The sequence below is a fragment of the Marmota monax genome, unplaced genomic scaffold (genome assembly GCF_021218885.2).
Source record: "Marmota monax isolate L192 unplaced genomic scaffold, Marmota_monax_Labrador192_F-V1.1 WCK01_AAM20220418_F8-fsc00088, whole genome shotgun sequence".
In the NCBI taxonomy this organism is placed as follows: Eukaryota; Metazoa; Chordata; class Mammalia; order Rodentia; family Sciuridae; genus Marmota; species Marmota monax.
In genome coordinates this window covers 7590065-7611221 of record NW_026694492.1, presented here as the reverse complement: position 1 = coordinate 7611221, position 21157 = coordinate 7590065, and the positions used below count along the sequence as shown (strand labels likewise).

At 44.1% G+C, this 21157-nt stretch overlaps 1 protein-coding gene across 2 annotated transcripts; it reads left to right on the top strand.

The window, feature by feature from the left end:
- Positions 1 to 355: 355 nt before the first annotated feature.
- On the top strand, positions 356 to 20184 carry Cplx4 (complexin 4). Of its 2 annotated transcripts, XM_046419469.2 has the most exons (3): positions 356 to 553; positions 5524 to 5611; positions 19799 to 20184. In XM_046419469.2, the coding sequence occupies exons 1-3, from the start codon at positions 387 to 389 to the stop codon at positions 20024 to 20026; spliced, it is 483 nt and encodes a 160-aa protein (XP_046275425.1). In that variant the 5' UTR covers positions 356 to 386; the 3' UTR covers positions 20027 to 20184. The 2 variants fall into 2 exon arrangements, 1 of the variants encoding a protein (XP_046275425.1); XR_009224524.1 differs by lacking the exons at positions 356 to 553; positions 5524 to 5611 and adding an exon at positions 19234 to 19397.
- The last annotated feature ends 973 nt before the right edge of the window (positions 20185 to 21157 follow it).

Genomic DNA, 21157 nt, shown 5'->3' with positions numbered 1-21157 from the left:
TGCAAAAATAATAATGGTAATAATAATAATAATGTAAAATTTTAAAACAGGGAGAGAGAGGCTTAGAAGTGCAGGTTTCTTCCTCATGAAATGAGCTGAGTGTATCAATCAGAAGGGAGTCGGTCGCATCTGACCCTAACTGTGGCTTTAGTAATCGGAGCCATCTGCCTGTACACTAAGGCGGTCCCCACTCTAATCCAGCTTACGTCTGGCAAACCACTCTTCCCCGCCTGATGCCCTTGAGCAGAGGAGGCTGTGCAAAATCCTGTGCTCCTAAACGTGTCGCTGTCGCTGAGGATATCTAGGTTTGGGTTTGGGTTCATTTCGTCGGTTTGTTTTTTTGAGCTTTGTCTGAGGTTTAGCTTTCTTTTTCTAGGACAGAGACAATGGCTTTCATGGTGAAAAGTATGATAAGTAGCCAGGTAAAGAATTTAGGATTTGGTGGTGGGTCTGAAGAACAGAAAGAAGAAGGAGGTGCATCGGACCCAGCAGCAGCTCACGGGATGACCAGAGAGGAGTATGAGGAATATCAGAAGCAAGTGATTGAGGAGAAGTGAGTACCCAGCTCCATTTTCTCTACAAAGCCAGCAGATACATCCTGGTCCCCCCATGCATTGCTCCATGCTTTTTAGGATGCTTCTCCTTTGACCATTGACCTCTAACCTGGGGAATGTTTGATCCACAAAATGGACCATTCCTTAGTCCTTAGCATCAGCAACTACTGTGTGCAGCCGCTACTGTGCAGTGAAAAATATGAAATGAACAATATGCCATTCCTAATGCATCTTAACACCGTATGGTCCAGGCATGTTTTATTGGCCTTAGTTTAATTCTTCAAATATACATTGATGAGTCTATCTTTGTGATCTTTCTGAAATTCATCCTCCTACCAAGTACAAAGTTTTCAAATAGTGAGAATTCAGACTTTATCCCTTAAAGAACATCCAGATCAGCTTTCTTGATCTTGCATTAAAAGGCCCAGAAAGCACAACATGATGATTACATCATAAGATGTGACTTATCAAAGACTATGAATATATTTGTGGATTATATTATTATATTATTAGGAAGATTCTGAATGTACAGAAAAGTAGAATAGTATGATGAATACTCACATAAGGCAATAGTTAACATTTTGCCATGTTTGCTTATAGATTAAATAAATATTCTAAAGTAAATTACAGATAGCATGATAACTTTGTCACCAAGTATTTTAGCCCTATACCTCTAACAATGAGAGCATTCTCCTGGCTATATAAATGCAATGAGAGTAAAATATAAAATATCAGTAACATTTTGGTTGGGTATTATGGATTGGGAATGTCACCTATAGTTTAAGGATGAAAACATCCTTAAATAAGTATAATCTATGTGTGATTTGTTTAAAATGGAATTAATTTAAGAGTCTTTTAATAATCAGCTAAAAATCAAAGTATCAATCTGGAGGTTAAATGTTCATCATATGTTACAGAAGAAAAGCATTTCTTTTTTTGCTACCATGGCTATTTTGCTAGCAATCTTTAAGGTCCTCTTCTAGGGATAAAGTCTGAATTCTCACAATTTGAAAACTTTTTACTTGGTAGGAGGAGGATGACCAATTACATAATAGTTGCCTAAGTCCTATTGCTAAGATGATTATAGGTGAAAAGGTTAACGACCTGGAGAAAACTAAGAAAGTACAAAGCCTACAGCTAATGGAAACCTCATCTATTGTTTATTCTGAAAGCTTATAAAGGTTCCCTAGAATGCATCATTGCTCTGCAATAAATTAAAATCAGTTAAAAAAAAAAAGAAAAAGAAAAAGTAGTTGCAACAGCAAAACTGGTGTTGGTGGCACCAGTTGGGCAAAAAAAGCAATGTTCTTTGAGTAGTGGCCAGCTTTGTGTATAAAATGTGTAAAAGAAAATCAAGTATAATGAAGAAATTGAATAATAAAATCATTCAGTCTCAGTTCAAATGGGCTAATGAAAATGGTCAGTAATTTAGACTGTCTATCTGATTACTCAAAGTATCATTTAATATGCCCCAGCAATACATCTGGCCACAGAGATGGCATCCATTTGATTAACGAATGCCCTAGTTTTCCTTAACTTGACATATGAATAGATCAAAGCTCAAAGTTGCCAAATGGTATGGGCAGCAGTCAGTAGACCTGCTTATTTGTCAACGGCTTAGATTTTTGTGTGTGCATGAGAATATTAAACATTTATGTAGTCACCCAATTCAAGGAATGGTGGTAAGACAGCAGGGCAGCTGCTTCCCTATGGCAAGAGGGAGGACCTCCCGCCCACCACTGGCCTGAGCGTTTAAGAGCTTCACCAACTAGAATATGATAGAAAGAAGTAGCCTTCCAAAATGCCTACTAGCCACAAGTTAAACGGGGAGAGACTTATAGACAGTGTGGTCTATCATAAGCCTAATGAAAGTTAGGAAATGAAGCCTCCTAACCTGTCCTCATTGTTTTAGAAAGGTGGGGTCGACTTCTATTAATTGTAAACAAAAAACTACTTAACAATACAGCACCTTCGGTTTTCTTTTCCTGTGTGTCTTCCCCAACAAATGGTAGCATTGGTCCCAAAAGCAGTCAATACTTAAAGAGAAGATTTAGAAAAGAAATCCTTGAAAAGGAAAACGAGAGTCTGTTTATCCCTCCACTTTTCTCAGGTAGGCAGGAGTGTTCCTTTACTTAGCAATGGTTCAATACTTGCTCTGGTACCATTTGCAACTTGACCCTGAACTTAGGTTTCTTTAGTTATCATTTGGAGCCTCCACTCCGGACTGGGCACTGTGAGAAGGATACCAAAATGGAAGATGTGGGTTTTCTTCTGCAGAAATTTATACTCTGTTTGGGAAGATGAGCTCCATGAGACTATAAACAGAATGCAGCTTTTCTCAGTGACTCAGAGACTGGAATCCCAGTCTTAGGGTATTCAGATAGACAGTAAACTTATATAGTTATTTGATTTTCAACAAAGATGCCAAAATAATAAAGAAGAAAGGAAAGCCATTTCAATAAATGGTGCTGAAACAACTAAAAAACATTTAGCTTGGACCCTTACTTCACACTGTACACAAATTAGTCTGATTTGCATTATCACCTAAACATAGAAGCTGAAATTATAAAGCTTTTAGAGAAAACAAATGTGAATATTTTTGAGACTTGGAAGTAGGTGAAGGTTTCTTTCTCATGACCCAGAAAGCAATAACCACACAATTCTTAAATGATACATTAGGCCCTCTTAAAATTAAGTTTTTGCACATGAGAAGACATTAGGAAAAATAAATAGGGCTGGGCATGGTGGCACATACTTGTAATCCCTGTGGCTGGGAAGGCTGAGGCAGGAGGATCACAAGTTCAAAGTCAGCCTCAGCAATTTAGTGAGGCTCTAAGCAACTTAGTGATACCCTGTCTCAAAATAAAACATAAAAAGGGCTGGGGATGTGGCTCTGTGGTTAAGCACCCTTGAGTTCAATCCCTGATACCCAGAAAAAAGAAAAGAAAGGAAAAAAAATAGCCAAATCACAGACTAAGAGAAAATATTTACAAAACATATGCCTAACAAAGAACTAGGATCTAGGATGTATGAAGAACTCTTAACAACTTAATAATAAAAAAAAAATGCCTAAAAGAACAGTTCTTTACAAATATATATACACATCACCAATTAGTAATGGGGAATAAGCTCCTTAATATCATTAGTCATCATGGAAATTCAAAAAATTAAAATCACAGGAGATCACCAGAACATATACACCATAATGACTAAAATTAAAAAGACCCGAAATATAAAATATTGGCCAAAATGTGAAACCACCAGAACTTTTATTCTGCTTAAACAGATATAAAACAGTATTACCACTTTGGAAAAAGGTTTATTTTTTATAAGATTAAACATCTTCAACTAAACTTACCTATCAACCCAACAATTCCATGCCTAGGAGAAATGAAAATACATGTCCACAAAAATATTTGTTCAAACATGTTCATAGCAGTTTCATTCACTAAAATGGGAAATAAGTCTAGTATATACAACAGGAGAAATGAATAAACCATGGTATTTGTACACAGGATACTACTCAGCAATAAAAGGGAACACGCTACTAATAAATAGACATGGATGAATCTGGAAGCTCTTTATGCTGAGGGATGGAAACACTACACAGAAGGACATGAAGTATGTGGTTCTGTTTATATGAAGTTCTAGAAGAGAAAAAAATGAGATTTTCTCAGGCAGGAGTAACGTTTTAGATCTTGGTAGGGCCTGAGGATGCACAGGTGTAGTAGCATCATTCCATGGTATGCTTAAGATTTGTGCATGGAATTGTATGCAAATTTCACTTCAAAATAAAGAAAAAGAAACTGTAAATAAATATGTAATTTTAGTTACTGATGTCCTTCACCAAGCCCAGGAACAGAAATCCATCCAGGCCTCACTTGACCTCAACCAGGAGCCAGAGGCTGCTGAGAAGCCAGGGCCACTCTTTCCATCTCTTGCTTTTGCTTCTACCACAACATTGCCATTTTTTTTTCTCAGCAGTCATCTCCCTTTCCAGTGCTCCCTCTAGCACCCACACCACAAGGAAAATGGCAGCTAATGGCCTTTAAGTTCGCCTGTTACAGTTCTAGCCACTCTTCAAGTCTCTGTCTTTCTCAGTCCCAAACCCAAATTCTCAAAGAGATTTCATTTACCCAACTTGGTCCAACCCAATGCAGCCAGAGAGCAGCGTCAGATGTATAAATTGGCCACCAAAAATGCACTTCTGTGAGCCACCAGGAAGGCAGGGTTCTTGCAAGCTTTGCACATGTCCCCAAAGGTCTCTGCTTTTTGACTGGCTCATCATAAGCAAGGGAGTCCATTTCTAACCATAAGAAAGGGTCCAATTAGGTCATCTGTAGGGCAGTATACCAGTCTGACATTACAGAAATCTAACCTATTTTATTTGGGGATATCTCTTTCTAACAGATGGGGCCTAGAGTGGGTATTAGTGATGGGAAATAGTTTTATATTACATCTCCAAAGGCCATGGGCCTCTAAAGAATGTCCTCATCCTAGATAGGACACCCCTGTTTTGGCTTACCTTAGAATCACTCAGGGGGCTTATTAGAAATGTAGCTTCCACTCCCCCACCCCAGAGAGTCTCACACACAAACACACACACAGGACTAGGATCAGACCCAAATAGCTACCTTCTTGACAGGCCAGTCTGAGGCTCCTGGGTCTGGGCCATGAAGGCCCTGAGCAATCACACATTAAAAATTGTCACCTGCCCCTCTCTGGGTTTACATCACACAGAGATTCCCAGACCCAAGCTGTCTTGGGGACTTAGGGGGCTGTACTAAGTGATGTCAGTGGAGTAAGAGGGGTAGACATTAGGGGGTGCAGGGGAGAAAATCCCACGTTTCCTGGAGTCTGCCAGCAGTGGGGACTCTGGGGTCTCAGAGTCCAGCTCCTCTGAGCAAAGGCTAAAATGTCCTGGGCTCTTGTGTCCTTATGATCCTTTATCCTGTTCTTTAACTTTTAGGATGGAAAGAGATGCGGCGTTTACACAAAAAAAGGCAGAGAGGGCGTGCCTGAGAGTCCACCTCAGGGAAAAGTACAGGCTCCCAAAGGTAAGACACTCAGCACAGGGACACCTCGACATCTCTTAATTAGGAATCACTGATTATCAACAAAGGTGTGAATATCAGCATGAATTCGTGAAAATATATATATATATCTCTTAATTTACAAGCTTGATATAGTAAAAGCAGCATTAAACTACGAGTTCATCAAAACAGGACTCCAGTTATTTAACCTCTATAAAATTTCATTTCCACTAAAGAAAAATGAAGTCAATACCTGTGGATGACATTTTTATGTGAATGTATCTGAAGAATACAGAAATTGTAAACAGAAATACACATGGGGATAGCAGCAATAGCTGACATTGTTGATCTCTTTCTAGGTGCCAGGCACTAAGTAATTCATTTAGGTCCCATTAGCATCTCCATCTTACTGTAACAGGCACAAAGCAAGGAAGTGTCGCCTGCCATATGTCAGCCAGCAGGGAAAGGCAGAGTCCAGGGCCCAGGGTCTTACTTCCATAATACTCTGCTTCTACTTTAGAGAGACAATCAATTGCTTATTGGTGGAGATGGCACAGTAGTGACAATTGTCACCTAGCACCATCTTCTCCATCTCAGTGCTGGCTGGAAGGATGACTGTCTGGAAGCTCTGGTGGAGTGTGCAGGTGGAATACTGGTGGGAAGAGGTTGCACTAACATGGATGGGATATGGCTCAGATAGATCTCCTCCTGGGAGATAGGTTGGTCCCTAAGACCCTAAGGAACCCAGCTTGTGCTCTTGGTGGGACCAGGGTAACTCACTTCCAATTTAAACTCATTTCTACATGCACCAATAATTTGGGAAGAAGGCTTGCTTTTCCCTCCCTTCCTCCATACAGCTTTGCTACTTTTCCCACTGTGCGTGCATTTTGGAAGAAGGAAGTACTGCTCAACAGTGCTCTTTCCATTCTCATTGCCCAGTGCATTTCCTGAAATCCCTGTGATATCACTGGCTGGCAATGTGACCTGCCCTAAGAAGAAGCCTGAGTCAGATTCATGCTGCTGAATCAAGGACCCTACCTCCCACTTGGCTCCTTCTGTTTAAAGCACACATCTTGTTTAGGATAAAGCAGGAATCAATGAAAATCTGTGTGTGTGTGTGTGTGTGTGTGTGTGTGTGTGTCTCTCTCTCTCTCTCTCTCTCTCTCTCTCTCACACACACACACACACACACACACACAAAACACACGCTCACTAGATCAGCCAGGCATGCATCTTTCACCAAAATCGAGCTTTTTGAGACTTTGTTTTTGACAACTGTGACAAATGTCCTGTGACCCTTCTGTGTAGATCTAAGGAAAATGAGTTTCAACTCTGGCTCTGCCACTGGGACATGGTGAAACTTAAGACAGCTTTTTTAAAAAGCCATCAAATGACATAATCATCCAGCAAATGCCATAATTTTATTCAGTTTTCTCATCTGTAGAGTGAGGGCAATAATACCTAACCTCATAGGTAAAGATTTCTTTGAGATAATATAAAGGGCTCTTATTAATTAATTAATTTATTTATTGTCAGGGATCGGACTCAGAGGTTCCTAGCCTCCTTTTTTTACTTTTTAAATTTTTAATTTTATTAATTTTTTTGGTACAAGGTATTGAACCCCGGGGTGCTTAACCACTGAACCACATCCTCAGCCCTTTTTTATATTTTACTTAGAGATAGGACCCTACTAAGTTCCTGATGCTGGCTTTGAACTCGAAATCCTCCTGCCTCAGGCTCCTGAGCTGCTAGGATTACAGGTGTGTGCACCACACCTGGCTCTTATTTTGAGACAGGGCCTTGCTATGTTGCTGAAGCTGTCTTTGAACTTGTGATCCTCCTCCACAGTCTTCCAAGTATCTGAAATTACAAGTGTATGCCACTGCATCCAACAAGGTCTCTTTTTTCTTAAGGTTTTTATTAGTGAATTATAGTTGTACATAGTGTTGGGGTCCACTTCAACATAATTATAGGTGCATGGAATATAATTTGCTCCATTTCACTCCCCAGCACTTTCTCTTTTACTCCCCTCCCCACTCTCCTGTTCCCCTTTTCTACTCTGTCTTTCTTCTCCATATTGTATTCTTTTTAAACTGGTGCTTTATAGATATACATGAGGGTGGGATTCACTGTGGTATATTCATATATGTGCATAGAATAATTTGGTCAATTTCATTATTTAGTTCCTCCCTTTTCCCATCTCTCCTCTCTTCCCCTCTACCCCCTTCATCTCCCTTCTATTTTCATGGGACATGCCCCCCCATCCACTTTTTCCCCCCTTTATTTTGCACTAGCTTTCACATGTGAGAGAAAACATTAACCTTTGAATTTCTGAGTCTGGTTCATTTCACTAAGCATGATGTTCTTCAGTACCATCATCCAGCAAATGCCATAATTCTATTCTTCTTTATGACCGAATAAAACTCCATTGGCATATATATTCACACACCACATTTTCTTTATCCATTCATCTGCTATGGGCACCTGGGCTGATTCCATAACTTGGTTATTGCGGATCGTGCTGCTATCAACACTGTTGTTCCTGTAGCCCTATATAGTATGCTGATTTTAGGTCTTTTGGATAAATACCAAGGAGATGACAGCTCTACTATTGCTGTTATGATCTCTGTGCACAAAAAGTTCTCTTTTCTTGATGGTAACAGTCAGGGGTCTTGAGGAGCTGAGGTAAGCACACTTTTGTGTATAATTGATGCAATAATTTGAGACCCCCAAACCTCAAGAATCCACGTCTTTGGGCACTATGACACACACCTGTGATCCCAGATGCTCAGGAGGCTGAGGCAAGAGGGTCACAAGTTCCAGGCCGTGGAATCTTTGCTTTTAGAACCCTGGCACTGAGACAGGAAGATTGAACCCAGTGGATAATGGTAGTAGTTGCACACTATATATGCAAGAGGACATATGTCTCTTCTGTACCCTGCTGGGTGATAGGACCTTAGGAAGCATCATTTCCACCCGATGGATTTCATTTATTTACCTTTCATTTAACTGACTGTGTCTTTTCTTGCCACAGTTATTTGCCAGAGAGGTAATTCATAAGGTGAAATCCTGTTCATAGTAGGAGTTGTTTCTCTCTCCTTTCCAGATTTAGTAAATCCCTGCTCTACTTGGTGTCTCAAGAGAAGAAGCTAATAATGGAGACTTTGTTTCAATATGAGACCATGGTTTGGCCCTAAATTGTCATTCCTTTTCATATATCTGACTCAGCCTGGTTTCCATGTGAGAAGTACAGCACACGTGTTGGGAACCATGAAGCCTTATTTCAACCATGAAAGAAAATCTGCCTCCTGCATTTGAAATGTATTAAAAGTAAAATTGCTATTAAAAATTCCATATCTTATCTATCTCATAGCAAATTGCACAATTCTTGCCAGCATAAATTTTATTACCATTATCAGTATGTTTTAGGGAAACGGCTCCCAAGGTGACCTGCTCTTAAATTTTGAGTTGTCCCCAACATATTGGGGCAGTTTTGCAGTCTATTTGGTGTAAAATAGCCTAAGATACTTGTCTTTGGCCGGGGACCACCAGGGGCCACCTGTACCCCCTGCTTCAGGGAAATATCACCGAGTCCTACCCCTAGCAGCCAGGGAAGCAGCCTTTTCCTTCTGCTCCTTGTCTGATGCCCTTCCCAGAGACCCACAATGTGGCTGCCTAAATTCCAATCAGAATTTTACTCACTAGCATCTACACCTCATTCTTCACTACCAAGTTTCCTTTCAGTTGGGGGCCCCCTTAGGCATCCTGATATTATGTTGCATTTTGTAAACTCCATTCTATACACAATGTTTCAAGAATTCACCTATGGTGTGAAACGTTCAGAAAATTCTAATATTACAGTGGCCTGCTTTTCATAAAGTACGTGGGAATTCTAATCCAACCTAGTTATCTGTAAAAACAATACTTCATAGAAACTAAACAATTAAAAAAAAAAAAACAGATCATATTCCTCTCAGTCATCACCGTATCTGGCTAGCTTCCTCCACGCACCACCCTGCGCATGCAGTTCCGCCCCATCCTTGAGATCCTTCTCTGCCTCTCCCGCTGTCGCCTGTCACGTGCTCCCTTCCCACACGCTCGCATCCCCACCCACTGAGGAGTCTCTGGGCACCGCGGGCCTTCAGTAGCCCATCTCGGGAGGAAGAGGCTGTGGGGTCAGCGTTTCTCTGGCCAGGGCCGCGGCTCCCTGTCTGCACAGAACAGCGCCGGGGTCAGCTGCATCCTGGCGTGAGCGTGGAGGACGCTACCCAGGTCGCCTGCGTGGGGACCAGTTCCTGGCGCCCGGCGCCCCCTGGTGGTCCCCGGCGCTGCGGACACCAAGTCAGCAGGAGGACGCGCTGGCCTCTCGGGCAGAACCCGGACTGCGGGGGTCACAACAGGACCAGGGAGGAGCAGAATCGAATCTCTGGAGGCGAGTTTTCTTCTTTTCAATTTCTATTTTTTCGTTATTAAGGACTATACCCTGACTTTTGAATCCTCCCATGGTATACCGGGAGAGAGCCCTAGAAAAAAACAGGGTGTAACTAACTGTCTCCCCAGAAACTAGGATGGTGAGGTTTTGAAATGAATTGTATTGGGATATTTAGCTTTGAGTGGAGAAAGCTGGGGAAGTGAAGACTCTGAGGACACAGTCACCTCCCAGGCCTGGAAGGCCATGCTGGGTATTGCACTGCAAAGGCCCCGACCTTTGGGATGTCCCCATAAAATGGTATTGAGAATCAGAATCGGAGTTCTGTAGATGGTCCATACAGGAGCCACAGGCCCTGGACTGCGAAGTGTCTGTCTGCTCACTGTGGCTGTGAGGGAGCAAGTTCAGGCTCCTCCAAACCTAAGGAATTAGAGGGAGGATGGGAAGAAGGTCTGCTGCAGCCCAGGGAGGGTGATGCGGGTCTGGACCAGGAAGAAACTATTAGGTTGAAAACAGGACAACAGAATTCTGAGCCATTACATGGATCCCCTCTGGGGTCATCTCAGGGACATGCCATCCATTACTTCTCCCTGGCTCTCTAAATCCTTTTCCTAGAACAGATTTGGGTTCCTGGATATCCACAGTATTTGACTCCTTGACACCAATGTCTGATTATCTCTCTTTTTTATTAGATCTGTTTCTTACATTCAGGAAAGCACATGCCACAGGAGCATACTCAATGCATAAAAATATCATGTAAATTCAGACCCTTGCTGAAGGTCACAAGACTTACAGGGACAACAGGGACTCAAGCCTCCTTAATCCTTGTCCAGCATTGTTTTTTTTGTCTCTATTCTCACAGCCCCTCTGCAGTGTCTCACACCTGGTGGCAGACCTTAGAACTGAATACAGTTTAATAAAGAAAATGGTGTAATGGTCACCAGGATTCCAGCAGGCACTTAATAACTTTCCCCTCCATGAGAGGTTTGCAGAATCCACAGCCCTGTGGCATGTTTCAATATCCATACTGGGTAAGCAATGATAGCAGTACTAGTAACAGTTCACAGTGAACTGGATAAATTCAACAGGTCGTCAGCTAATGAGGGATGACCCTGGGCACCTCATTTACAATTCCCCAGGGTCACCTCCACAGTGGTTACATAACAACAGGAGTCAGTTCTGGACCCTTCCCTTTACCAAGGCCCAACGGGGAGCAGATTTGAGAATCTGTCTTCCCAGGAGCTGTCAGGTCTAATGAGGATAACTGTGTCACATTTTGGAATTAGAACAGTATTTTCTAAAGAAATTATTTGGCTGGTGTTTCCTATGTAAGAGAGTTTCACTCTACTGCTAACTGGGGAAAGCAAACTTGAACTCTTCAAAAAGGAGCAATGGGGGCCTAGACAGTGAAAGGTCTGTAGTCCCGGGCTTTTTGTTAATTGTTGATGACTGTACCATGTCTGTTGATGGCCTCTGTTAATTGCAGTAATCAGATAAGTAACTAAATAGGCACTGTAATCAAGCTGCAGTAATCTGCAGTATGTATGTATATTTACACATCTGTATCAGCTATTATGATGTTCATATACACACACCCAGCCCATATCAGTTTCCTCTAGTTTTTAATGTTAGGCCATTGGAGGACTTAAGAGGACTAAGGTAACCCAAGATTCCCCCATTAGTTAGTTTGAGATCCCAGCCCACCTCCATCCAGCTTCTTCTCTACTGGCCTCTGCTTCATAAAGGAGGGCACACCTCTCCCAGCTGAAGCAAACAGGCAGCACTTTCTCAGTGAACTTGCCTTTCTCAGTATCTTTCCTTGAAGCCCCATTCCCCCTCTGCAGGAGCTTTCTTCCTTTTGTCTAAACATAGTTGATGTTCTCTCATTTTCTCTTAGTCTCTTTGCTTTGTCTAGCATCCATGGTCCCTTCCTCCTTGAAGCCCCCTGTTCTGGGCTTGTTCTTCTGCTTCTCATACTCCCTCAACTCTTCCTTCTTTGCCTTCTTTGTGGGTTACCCAGTATACCCCCAAATTTTGGAATGTCCCAGGGTGCTCCCTTGGTGAGCTCACTCAGGTCTGCACATTCTCCCTGGATACCTGCATCTGGCTTCTGTCATCTGCTACCACCTGCATGTTGATGGGTATCTCCAGCCACATCTTCTCCCTGTCATTGCTGCATCTAGCCTTACCTGGACACTTCATCCAAAACACAGTGGTTCATCATCTCCCTCCAATGGCACCTACTGTAGGTTCCACCTCCATTGATGGTTTCTCAGTCACCCAGCCTCAAGCTGATAACTGGAAGTCACCTCAGCTCTTCCCACTCTGCTCAGCCTCACACCCAGGAAATCATCAAGTCACCCTCAGTGACCTCCTAGACAGCTCTTGGTTCACCCCCAAGTTGTGAGCCTTATCATTTCTCACCTCTGTGACAGCAGCAATTCTGTGTAGAATTTCTACTTTGAGCCTCAGAACTGCAGAACTGCTGCATGAATGTTCCAAAATGCAGATCTGATCCTGTTCCCTCCCTGGTTTTTGCTTGTTTGTTTGTGTATTTTTTACGGGGTGGGGAAGGTTTGCTGTGGCGTTTTTAAACCCACACTCTGACCTACACACCATGATGCAGCTGTGATCTCCCCAGCCTCACCTCAAGCCCCTCCCTGCCTGTCCCTCTACTCTGCTCCTCGGGGTCCTTTTCTTTTTATAAGATTTTGATTTAGTGCCACTTCTTCCAGAACCTTCCATGGCCTCCCTTCCCCCAACTAACGCTGGACTGGGTCACCCTTCCCTGAATCCCCGTAACATCTTTGGGGCATGCCTCCTTTATCTTATGACCCTGAATAGTCATCTACTATGTGCTCCTTGACACACTTGTCCTCAGTGCCTATCATGGGACCTGGTGTATAGAAGCTTAGGCGCGCACGTGCACACATACACACACACACACACACATACACATGCACACACAGAGTTTGCTGAATGAATGAATGTTATTTTGGGAAAGGAAAGGAAAACAGAAAACATAACCAAAGAATGACATATCAAAAACAGCAGAAAGAATTAATCTGCCTTAAGAGTTAAAGAACAAGTCTAGATTGGACATTACAATTTTGTATAAAACACTAAGTTTATATCATAATTAAAATGTCATATTTCTTCAAAAGCAGAAAGTTATATGTTTTAAACAAAGCCACAAGATTCTCTCTAAAAGCAAATGGGCCCTGTCCCCAGCCAATTCAAAATGTATATGTAAGTCAAGCCAAATTAATAAGAGAAATAATTTCCACAATGAACCCTAATCCTATTAACAGAATTGTCAATCTAGGTCAGTCCCTGAAGAACAATGTTGTGCCCCTGCGGAGCCATATGATTTGTTACACCTGGTGTTTGTCTGCTGTATCAAGAGCATCCGTTCATTACCAAGATGAATGCACAAGGAACTCTCTCAGTAGAGCTGTCTTTAAAAGTGTCACATTGAAATCTCCATTAGAATTGAATTTAAAATTTGCCTCTTAAAAAATTAGTAAAGATGACTCTTGGACCATCTTTGCCTGACTCCTTCGGATTAGACTCTCTTGGCCCTGCCCAGCAGGTTCTGAGACTCTGAGCCCTCCTGCTTCCCACAGCTGTTTCTGATGGCAGGGAGGCCATCAGAGGTCCCCCTTCTCTTCCTTCCCCTCCTCACCCTGCCCCAGATCTGTTTGCTCCTCCTACTCAGACCCTTGAAAGAGCAGAGGGACATGGGGACAGATAAAGGCGTCATGTGACACTAGTAAAGCAGGTTTCGATGCATGTTCCCTGGCCACCCTGTAAGGTACTAGAGATCACTTCCCCTTCACAAATGAGAATGCATTTTCTCAAGATTACACAGCCTCTAAGGGGCAGAGCAGGATTCACCCCAAGTCAGCCTGCCCCCACAGGCCACATTTTTCTGCAAGGACATCCTGGCAGCCATGCTGGATTAACAAGGGAAATGACATTTCTAGCAAGGGGAATGACTTTTTTATAAGTATCTCATCTGTAAATGAGAGGCCTATAAATGAGAGTTGCTGTAAAAAGTGACCTCTAGGAACTTCTTGAGTCCTGATAGTGAAAGAAGCTCTTGCAAGGAGTACAGAGCTGGTATCTAGAAATTGTCGTTCTATGTAGGGCCTTGTACATGCACCTTGAAATCAACATGAAAAAATGACACCCACTATTTGAAAACAAACCCACATCTGTCCTACTCTGGTGTGCCCAGGGCTCTCTAAATAGCTAGAAGAAAGAACAGCATTGGGGGTGTGGGGGTTAGCAGAAGGAGCAGCTGGCAAGCTCCAGCCCTGGGCCAAGCACACAGTGCAGTCACCTGGGCAGCACCAGACACGGAGAAGTGACTTGTGATGACAAGTGACTGCTGAAGGCACTGAGCTCACAAATCCAGAAGCATGGAACATCAGCTCCACTCCCACTCGGCTGCCTGCTGTGCCATGCACCAAAAATAAATGAGCAAACGGAAAGCAAAATCTAACCACAAATACCAAATATCACACTGGTATTTGCTTATATACCAGTTGACTAGACTATCAAGCAGTGAACATGCAAATTTTTGAAGATATAACTATCTAAGATAATTTATCACCACATCTCATATCTGATAAAAGATGAAGGTTAGTTTAGCAAAACCTAGGGAATAATAATTCTGAAAACCAGGGTCAAGCTTACCCTAAGGTTAAAGGTCAAGGATCAGCCATGGGGAAGAACAGTAGAATACCGGCTATTTAAATCATGGGGTATTCAGCCCTGGCAATCAAAATAATAAGTCTGGTTAGGCTCAATGGCACATGCCTATAATCCCAGCAGCTCAGAAGGTTGAGACAGGAGGATCCCAAGTTCAAAGCCAAGCTTCAGCAATATAGTGAGGCTCTAAGCAACTCAGTGAGACCCTATCTCTAGATAAAATATTTTAAAAGAGCTGGGGATATGGCTCAGTGGTTAAGCACCCCTGAGTTCCATCCCTGGTACAAACAAACAAACAAAAGATGATATCTGGTTAAAATGAGAGAATAAAGCCAGGTATAATGGTACACACCTATAATCCCAGTGACTCAAGAGGCTGAGGCAGAAGGATCAAAAGTTTGAGGCCAGTCTGGGCAACTTAGCAAGACCCTGTCTCAAAAAATTTGTAAAAAGGACTTGGGATGTAACTCAGTGGTAGAGCATGTCTGAGTTCAATCCCAGTACCAGAAAAGAGAGAAAGAGAGAGATTGAGATGGATTCTGGCAGTTGGCATAAAAATAATTAGCTCTGAACTGTATTAAACAGTATCCCAAGTTGGTAGGATTTGTAGAAGTGAGAAGACTTCCAAAGAGACCCTCTAGGAAACTCTAAGAAAATAATTTGGCCTATCATCCACGGTGCCCTAACCATGTGGCTGTCACTCACAGGCCTGTTTACTCCCTCCCTGAGGTCCTCAGCCTTGGGGCCCCTCCTTGGAGCTGCTTCCAGTGATGCTGATTGACATTGGCTGTAGCTGCGCTTGTGTTTGAAGTGTGGACTGTGTTGAAATATTCCTGGTCTCCCCCACCTAAGGTTTGTCAATGGGCAGCAGAAAGTCTAGACAAGGCATTCATTGTGTGAGTGGTAGACAGGGTCCTGCCAGCAGGGCGGTTCATTAAGAAAGGCGGAAGCGAGGCTGCACAGTGCCCACTCTATAAACCCTGTTTGTGCTCCTTAATTGCTTGCTCTGTCCCAGCTCTCTGGAAAAGGCCCACGCTCTCTTACTCTCTGGTTCACTGTCCGGGCCTCCTCTATCCCAGACATCTTTTCTGCAGGGACCTGGACATGGAGCTGCTCACTTTCCTCTGAAATATTAATAAGCACAGCTACTGTTTGAACAGGGTTGGAGGCTTGTGGGCCGTTTCACAGCATGCCTTATTCAATCTGCTCAACAAAGTGCCAAGTGGCCCTCCCACTATACATCAGGCATGTAAGGTGGCTTGCCCAAGGTCACACAGTGAGTGAGTGATTTGTATTGGAACCCAGGTTTTCTGGTGTCAAATCTCACCATCTTTCCCCTGTTGTAGGCCACCTTCAGGGAAAGAGTCTGAGGAGGATGCCACTCTTACAAATGAGACATGCGGTCAGTCCTAGATCCCCGGCCAGCTCCGTTAGTTAGAACCCAGTGCTAATAAGGCCAGAAGCCTGGGTTTGGTGCCAGGAGCCTTCATTTGGTTCTCTAGCCACTCACTGGCCCAATCTGGTTGTCTCACTCTTAGCCAAAGGTGTCCATGGCAAAGGCTATGACCTAAGCAGGACCAGGTGAATTAGAATCACCACCTAGAACAACCATGCTGCAGATGGAGGGCCAGGAGATGGTGCTTCTAGAACAACAGAGAGCGTGGAACTCTGAAGGCACCCAGCACTGCCTTCAGACCTGGACATCTGGGGGCGCACTTTATAGGCTCCCTCTCTCCCACATTGGCCATACTCCTTCACACAAAAGTGGGGAATCTGCAAAGCCAAAGGGGCATGCCTATTCTGGCTGCTCAGAACCCCATTTTCCCTGCCTAAGTGCACCCCGGACCTCCTTGGAGGCCCATGCTTCCGTGTGCACTGAGAGGCTGACCAGAGTGAGGCAGAGGCTGTGGACCAGTGTCCTAAGGTCCTTCTCAGTAAAGAATGGAGCTGGGGACCTCGCAAAGTGAGGAAAGGTCATCTGCCAGAAGGGACTTCTGTCAGTACTCAGATATCAGGGTGGGCCTGACCACAGGAAACAGAGCTTGGGCCAGGAACTACCTGCCACCTAAAGTTGGAGACGGAGTGCTGGAAGGGAAATGGATTTCTAGCTTACTAGGAGAATTAAGCTTGGGATCCAAGGTGGGAGTCATTGGTAGGATGCAGAGAGTGAGGTCTTCATGTGGGTCTAACCTTCCCATGCAGGACAACCCAGAGAAAAATCCACCCATCTCTGAGATTTATCATTTTTATGAATAGCCACCACTAGTTGAGGATTCAATGAAGATTCTAAATAACACAATTATCATCTAATTGATCCTTCACAACTCTACTACATATAATACAGTCCCCAATTTATAGATAAGGAAATAAAGCTCAGAGAGGTTGGGTAAGGTGCCCAGGCCATGTAGCCTGGGAAGTAGTGGAGTTATCATTGTCACTCAGGCATTGGTCAAGCCAATGTCCTTAACTCTGGAGAGCACCACCTCAATGGGAGGATAAAGAAGAACTCATGGCTATGAAGACGGAGCTCTTTACGGCAAAGCACACTATGACTTTGTGTGGTTATTGAGACTGTCACTAACTCATTCCATATACAGGTACTGCCAGTTTCTCCAGGCCAAAATCTCTGCTGGGCTCTGAGACAGAAAGGTGCATCTGCTGCAGCCCATCCTCAAGGACTGTAGAGCAGTAGATGTAACCCTAGAGCAGCACCAGAACCACAGGAGGGCTTGCTGGGTCAGGCTCCACCCACCTGGTCTCTGAATCAGCAAGTCTGGGTAGGGCTTAAGAACCGGCATTTCTAGCAAGGTCTCGGGCAGTGCTGCTGCTGCTGGTCCAGACCCTACTCTGAGAACCATTTGGTAGAAGTTGGGGTGATCAAGAACCCTTCTCTGAGTTATGAAATAAAGCAGGATCCCAAAGCTCAACCTTCCCTGGGCGCGAGGATAAAATAAACTTCAAAGTGCCCCGTGGAGGAAGAAACCTGAGGCTTCTCTGGAGGCTGCAGGATCACTCTGGGAGTGGGAGCAGGAGAGCCCCATCCCCTGTGAGCAGAGCGGGCTGGGTCTTCATGGCACTGGGTGGGCTGGCGCACTTCCTTCCCCCTGGCCTCTAGCTGCCTCAACCTTCAGGTCTATAGCTATTAGTCAGCCAGGGTGGAGCCTGGTGACAAATGCATGGATCTTGCTTCCAACCTGAGGAGTGGAGTCAAAATTCCTGAAAATTCTTTTCAAATCATTTACATTTGATTTGGGTGCAGGGCAGATGTCCTGCATCTGCATGATCTAATTCAGGGCTGGGTAAAATGTGCATGTTTAACTCCTCCTGCAGAAATGCCCAGAGGATGATCAATGAGGAAAGCAGTCACAAGAGTGGGTAAATAAGAAGTAAATAGAAATGCAAGATTGGCTGAGAGCCCCTGGGGATTAACTAATTAATCCCACAGCAGTTTGATGAGAAACTAATTAATCCTCTAAATGCTGGAGGGACTGAGGCCCCAGCCAAGTTCAAGAGGCTGAGGCAAGGTGTGGCTCTCCTCTGAGGTCTTCAGGGAGGGCCTGTGTGAGGACCATCTCTCCAAGGGTACTCTTCTCCTCTGTATAAAGAATCTGTCTTCCAAGCTCATTTTGGAGTCAGGCATGGCTGTCACTCTACTGGGGAACCAAATAAAAGAAGTTCTGGGGAAAGGCTGCTGGACTACACTTCTCCAAGGAGAAGTTCAGAGCCATAGAGTGTCAGATAAGGAAGCAATCTCAGCTCACTTTACTGATGAAGAATGCCACTTGGACCTAGAGACAAAGAAATGATCTTTCTGATCATTTCTCCTCAGCACCCAGACAAGGGGTGTTCCCATCTCTTAGGAGTTGGCTTGAACTTTTCCCAGGCATTTAGCAGGTGCTTATTATGGCTTGGATATGTGATGTCCCCACAAAGCTCCTGTGTTCATGCAGAAATGAATGGAGGCGAATGATTAGATTGTGAAAGCTGGACCCTAATCAGTCCATCCTAGTTTGAATGGACTGACGAGGTGGTAACTATAGGCAGGTGCAGTGTGGCCAAAGGAGGTGGGTCACTGGACTGTGCCCTGACAGGGTGCATCTTCCCTGTGGCCTCTTCCCTTTCTCTCTCTGCTTCCTGGCTGCCATGAACAGAGCTGCTTTTCTCCACGATGCCCTTCTGCCATGATGTTCTGCCTCACCTTGGGCCAATCTGGACTAAACCTCTGGAACCATGAGCCAAAATAAGCTTTTCCTCTTTTAAGTTGTTCTTTTTGGGTATTTTGGTCACAGTGACGAAAAGCTGACTAACACAGTGCTGAAATCGTTAAAATCACTTTGGTCTGATTAGGATCAAGATGATCATTTCATCTTTATGTGACCACATGAACTTTGGTAACAGATGCAAGGCTGGTCACAAGCTATGGGGGTGGACCCTAACATAAATCTTTTCTATCATTAGCTCTTCTGATACTTTTTAATTTTCTGTTCCCCTGAAACCCAGCTTGCCTCCTCTTACAACCTGACTTCCAAAAATTGTCTGAGAGCCACCATCTGGGAACATCGGCTGTGTGACCCTTTCTCAGAGGACATTTTACTTTAGATTATTCTCTCAGCAGAACTTGCAAAACTACCCAGGGGAGGAGTCAGAGCGAATATTCAGGCTTTGGTGGGTATCAGCATTGAGGAGAGGGCTTCTTACCACCCAGATTGCGGGGCCCAACTGCAGGAACTTCTGATCTAGCAGGTCTGTGGTGGCCCGAGGACTGTGTTTCTCACAGGCTCCTAAATAATGCAAATGCTGCTTGTCCAGAGAGCACAGTCTGAGAACCACCAGGCTAAAAGTTTCTGGTCAAGCCAAGGTACAGTGAGGGTGGGACCTTCCAACCTGGAGCCCTGGCCTGCCGCAGAATGGCTACCACTGGGACCATCCTGTGCTGTGAGACAGCCAGGTAGACCGTTTCTCCTTGCAGACCTTTATGCTCTTACTGCTCTTACATTTTATTTATTTATTATTTATCAAGGTGGTTAATTTTAGAATATTTCTTTCTGTGTTTATTTTTCACCTAGAGTGAAATGGATGAGAATCAAATCCAGATGGCCGGAGAGGATGTGGATTTGCCTGAAGATCTCCGGAAGATGGTAAATGAGGATCAAGAAGAGGAAGAAGATAAGGATTCTGTTCTTGGGCAGTTGCAGAATCTCCAGAACATGGACTTGGACACCATAAAAGAAAAGGCCCAGGCCACCTTTATGGAAATCAAGCAGTCGGCTGAACAGAAGTGTTCTATGATGTGAGGGGACAGGAGAATGAGAAAGAAGTGGGGAGGGGACATCGAGAGGCCATCAGCAGGAAGGGCACTCGCCTGTGGGCCTTTCCAACAGCATGAATTTTAATATTGAACACAGTTAAGAAACCCATGAAATAAATCTGTCTACAAGCATATAGACAATGATTTGGCTGTGCTCATTGTGCCTGGCAGAGTACCTAGAGAGCCCTTGCAGAAGGAGACACACTTCCCTGTGAGTTATAAATGTGAGTGTGAAATTTCGGCTGTGAATGATGGGGCCAAACACCTCATCATTAAAGGTCTTTAGGACAACCAGGAAGAAACAAGCACAAGCAAATGGCATTTCCTCTCTAACTCTCTTCCTTAGAGGGCAGGGCCTCACCCCTCCAACCATTAGCATGAGGTCAGGTCCTTCAGAGAAAGACGCCTAGGGTCAGGGTGCTCACTGGGAGCCACAGAGGCTCCAGGACGCCAGTGAGACTTTACATCAAGCTTGGTACTTTAACCCTTCTCAGCCAAGTGGCGGAAGCAGGGTTGTGAGAAATGGAGGCAGAGAATAGGATTTGCCGGCCGTTTGCACTGGAGATCATTACTTAAGGGCTACGTGAAGATGGGGCTTGAGGGGTGCAGAATTAGAGGCAGAAAGACAACAGAAAGCTGACTGCTACTGCTGGTCGAGCATAACTCCTCCTGTCTACCCTTGGTGACAGGAAGGAACAAAGCAGGCAGACAAATACAGTATCAAGCAGTTAAGTCAAGCTCTCGGTCTTGGCCTCTCTCTGGCCCTTCCCTGCTTCTTTCTCATTCTCCTGTCCCCGTCTTGCTCCTCCCCTTACTTCTCCTCCTCCTCCCTCTCTTACCCATCACCATCCTGCCACCTTACAAGAAATCACACCGGCATTCTGTGCCTCAGTGTTCCAGGGTAGACATTGATGTCTTTGGCTATATCTGGATTCATATTCTTTCATTCTCATTCTCTCTCTCTCTCTCTCTCTCTCTCTCTCTCTCTCTCTCTCTCGTAATCATTCAAATAGATTTGCCTCTGAAACATTTAGAGCTGTTAAACCAACACCAACCAAATCAAAACTAACTACTGGTTTTCCAGTGAACACTTTATTGATAGAATTAGAAATACCCA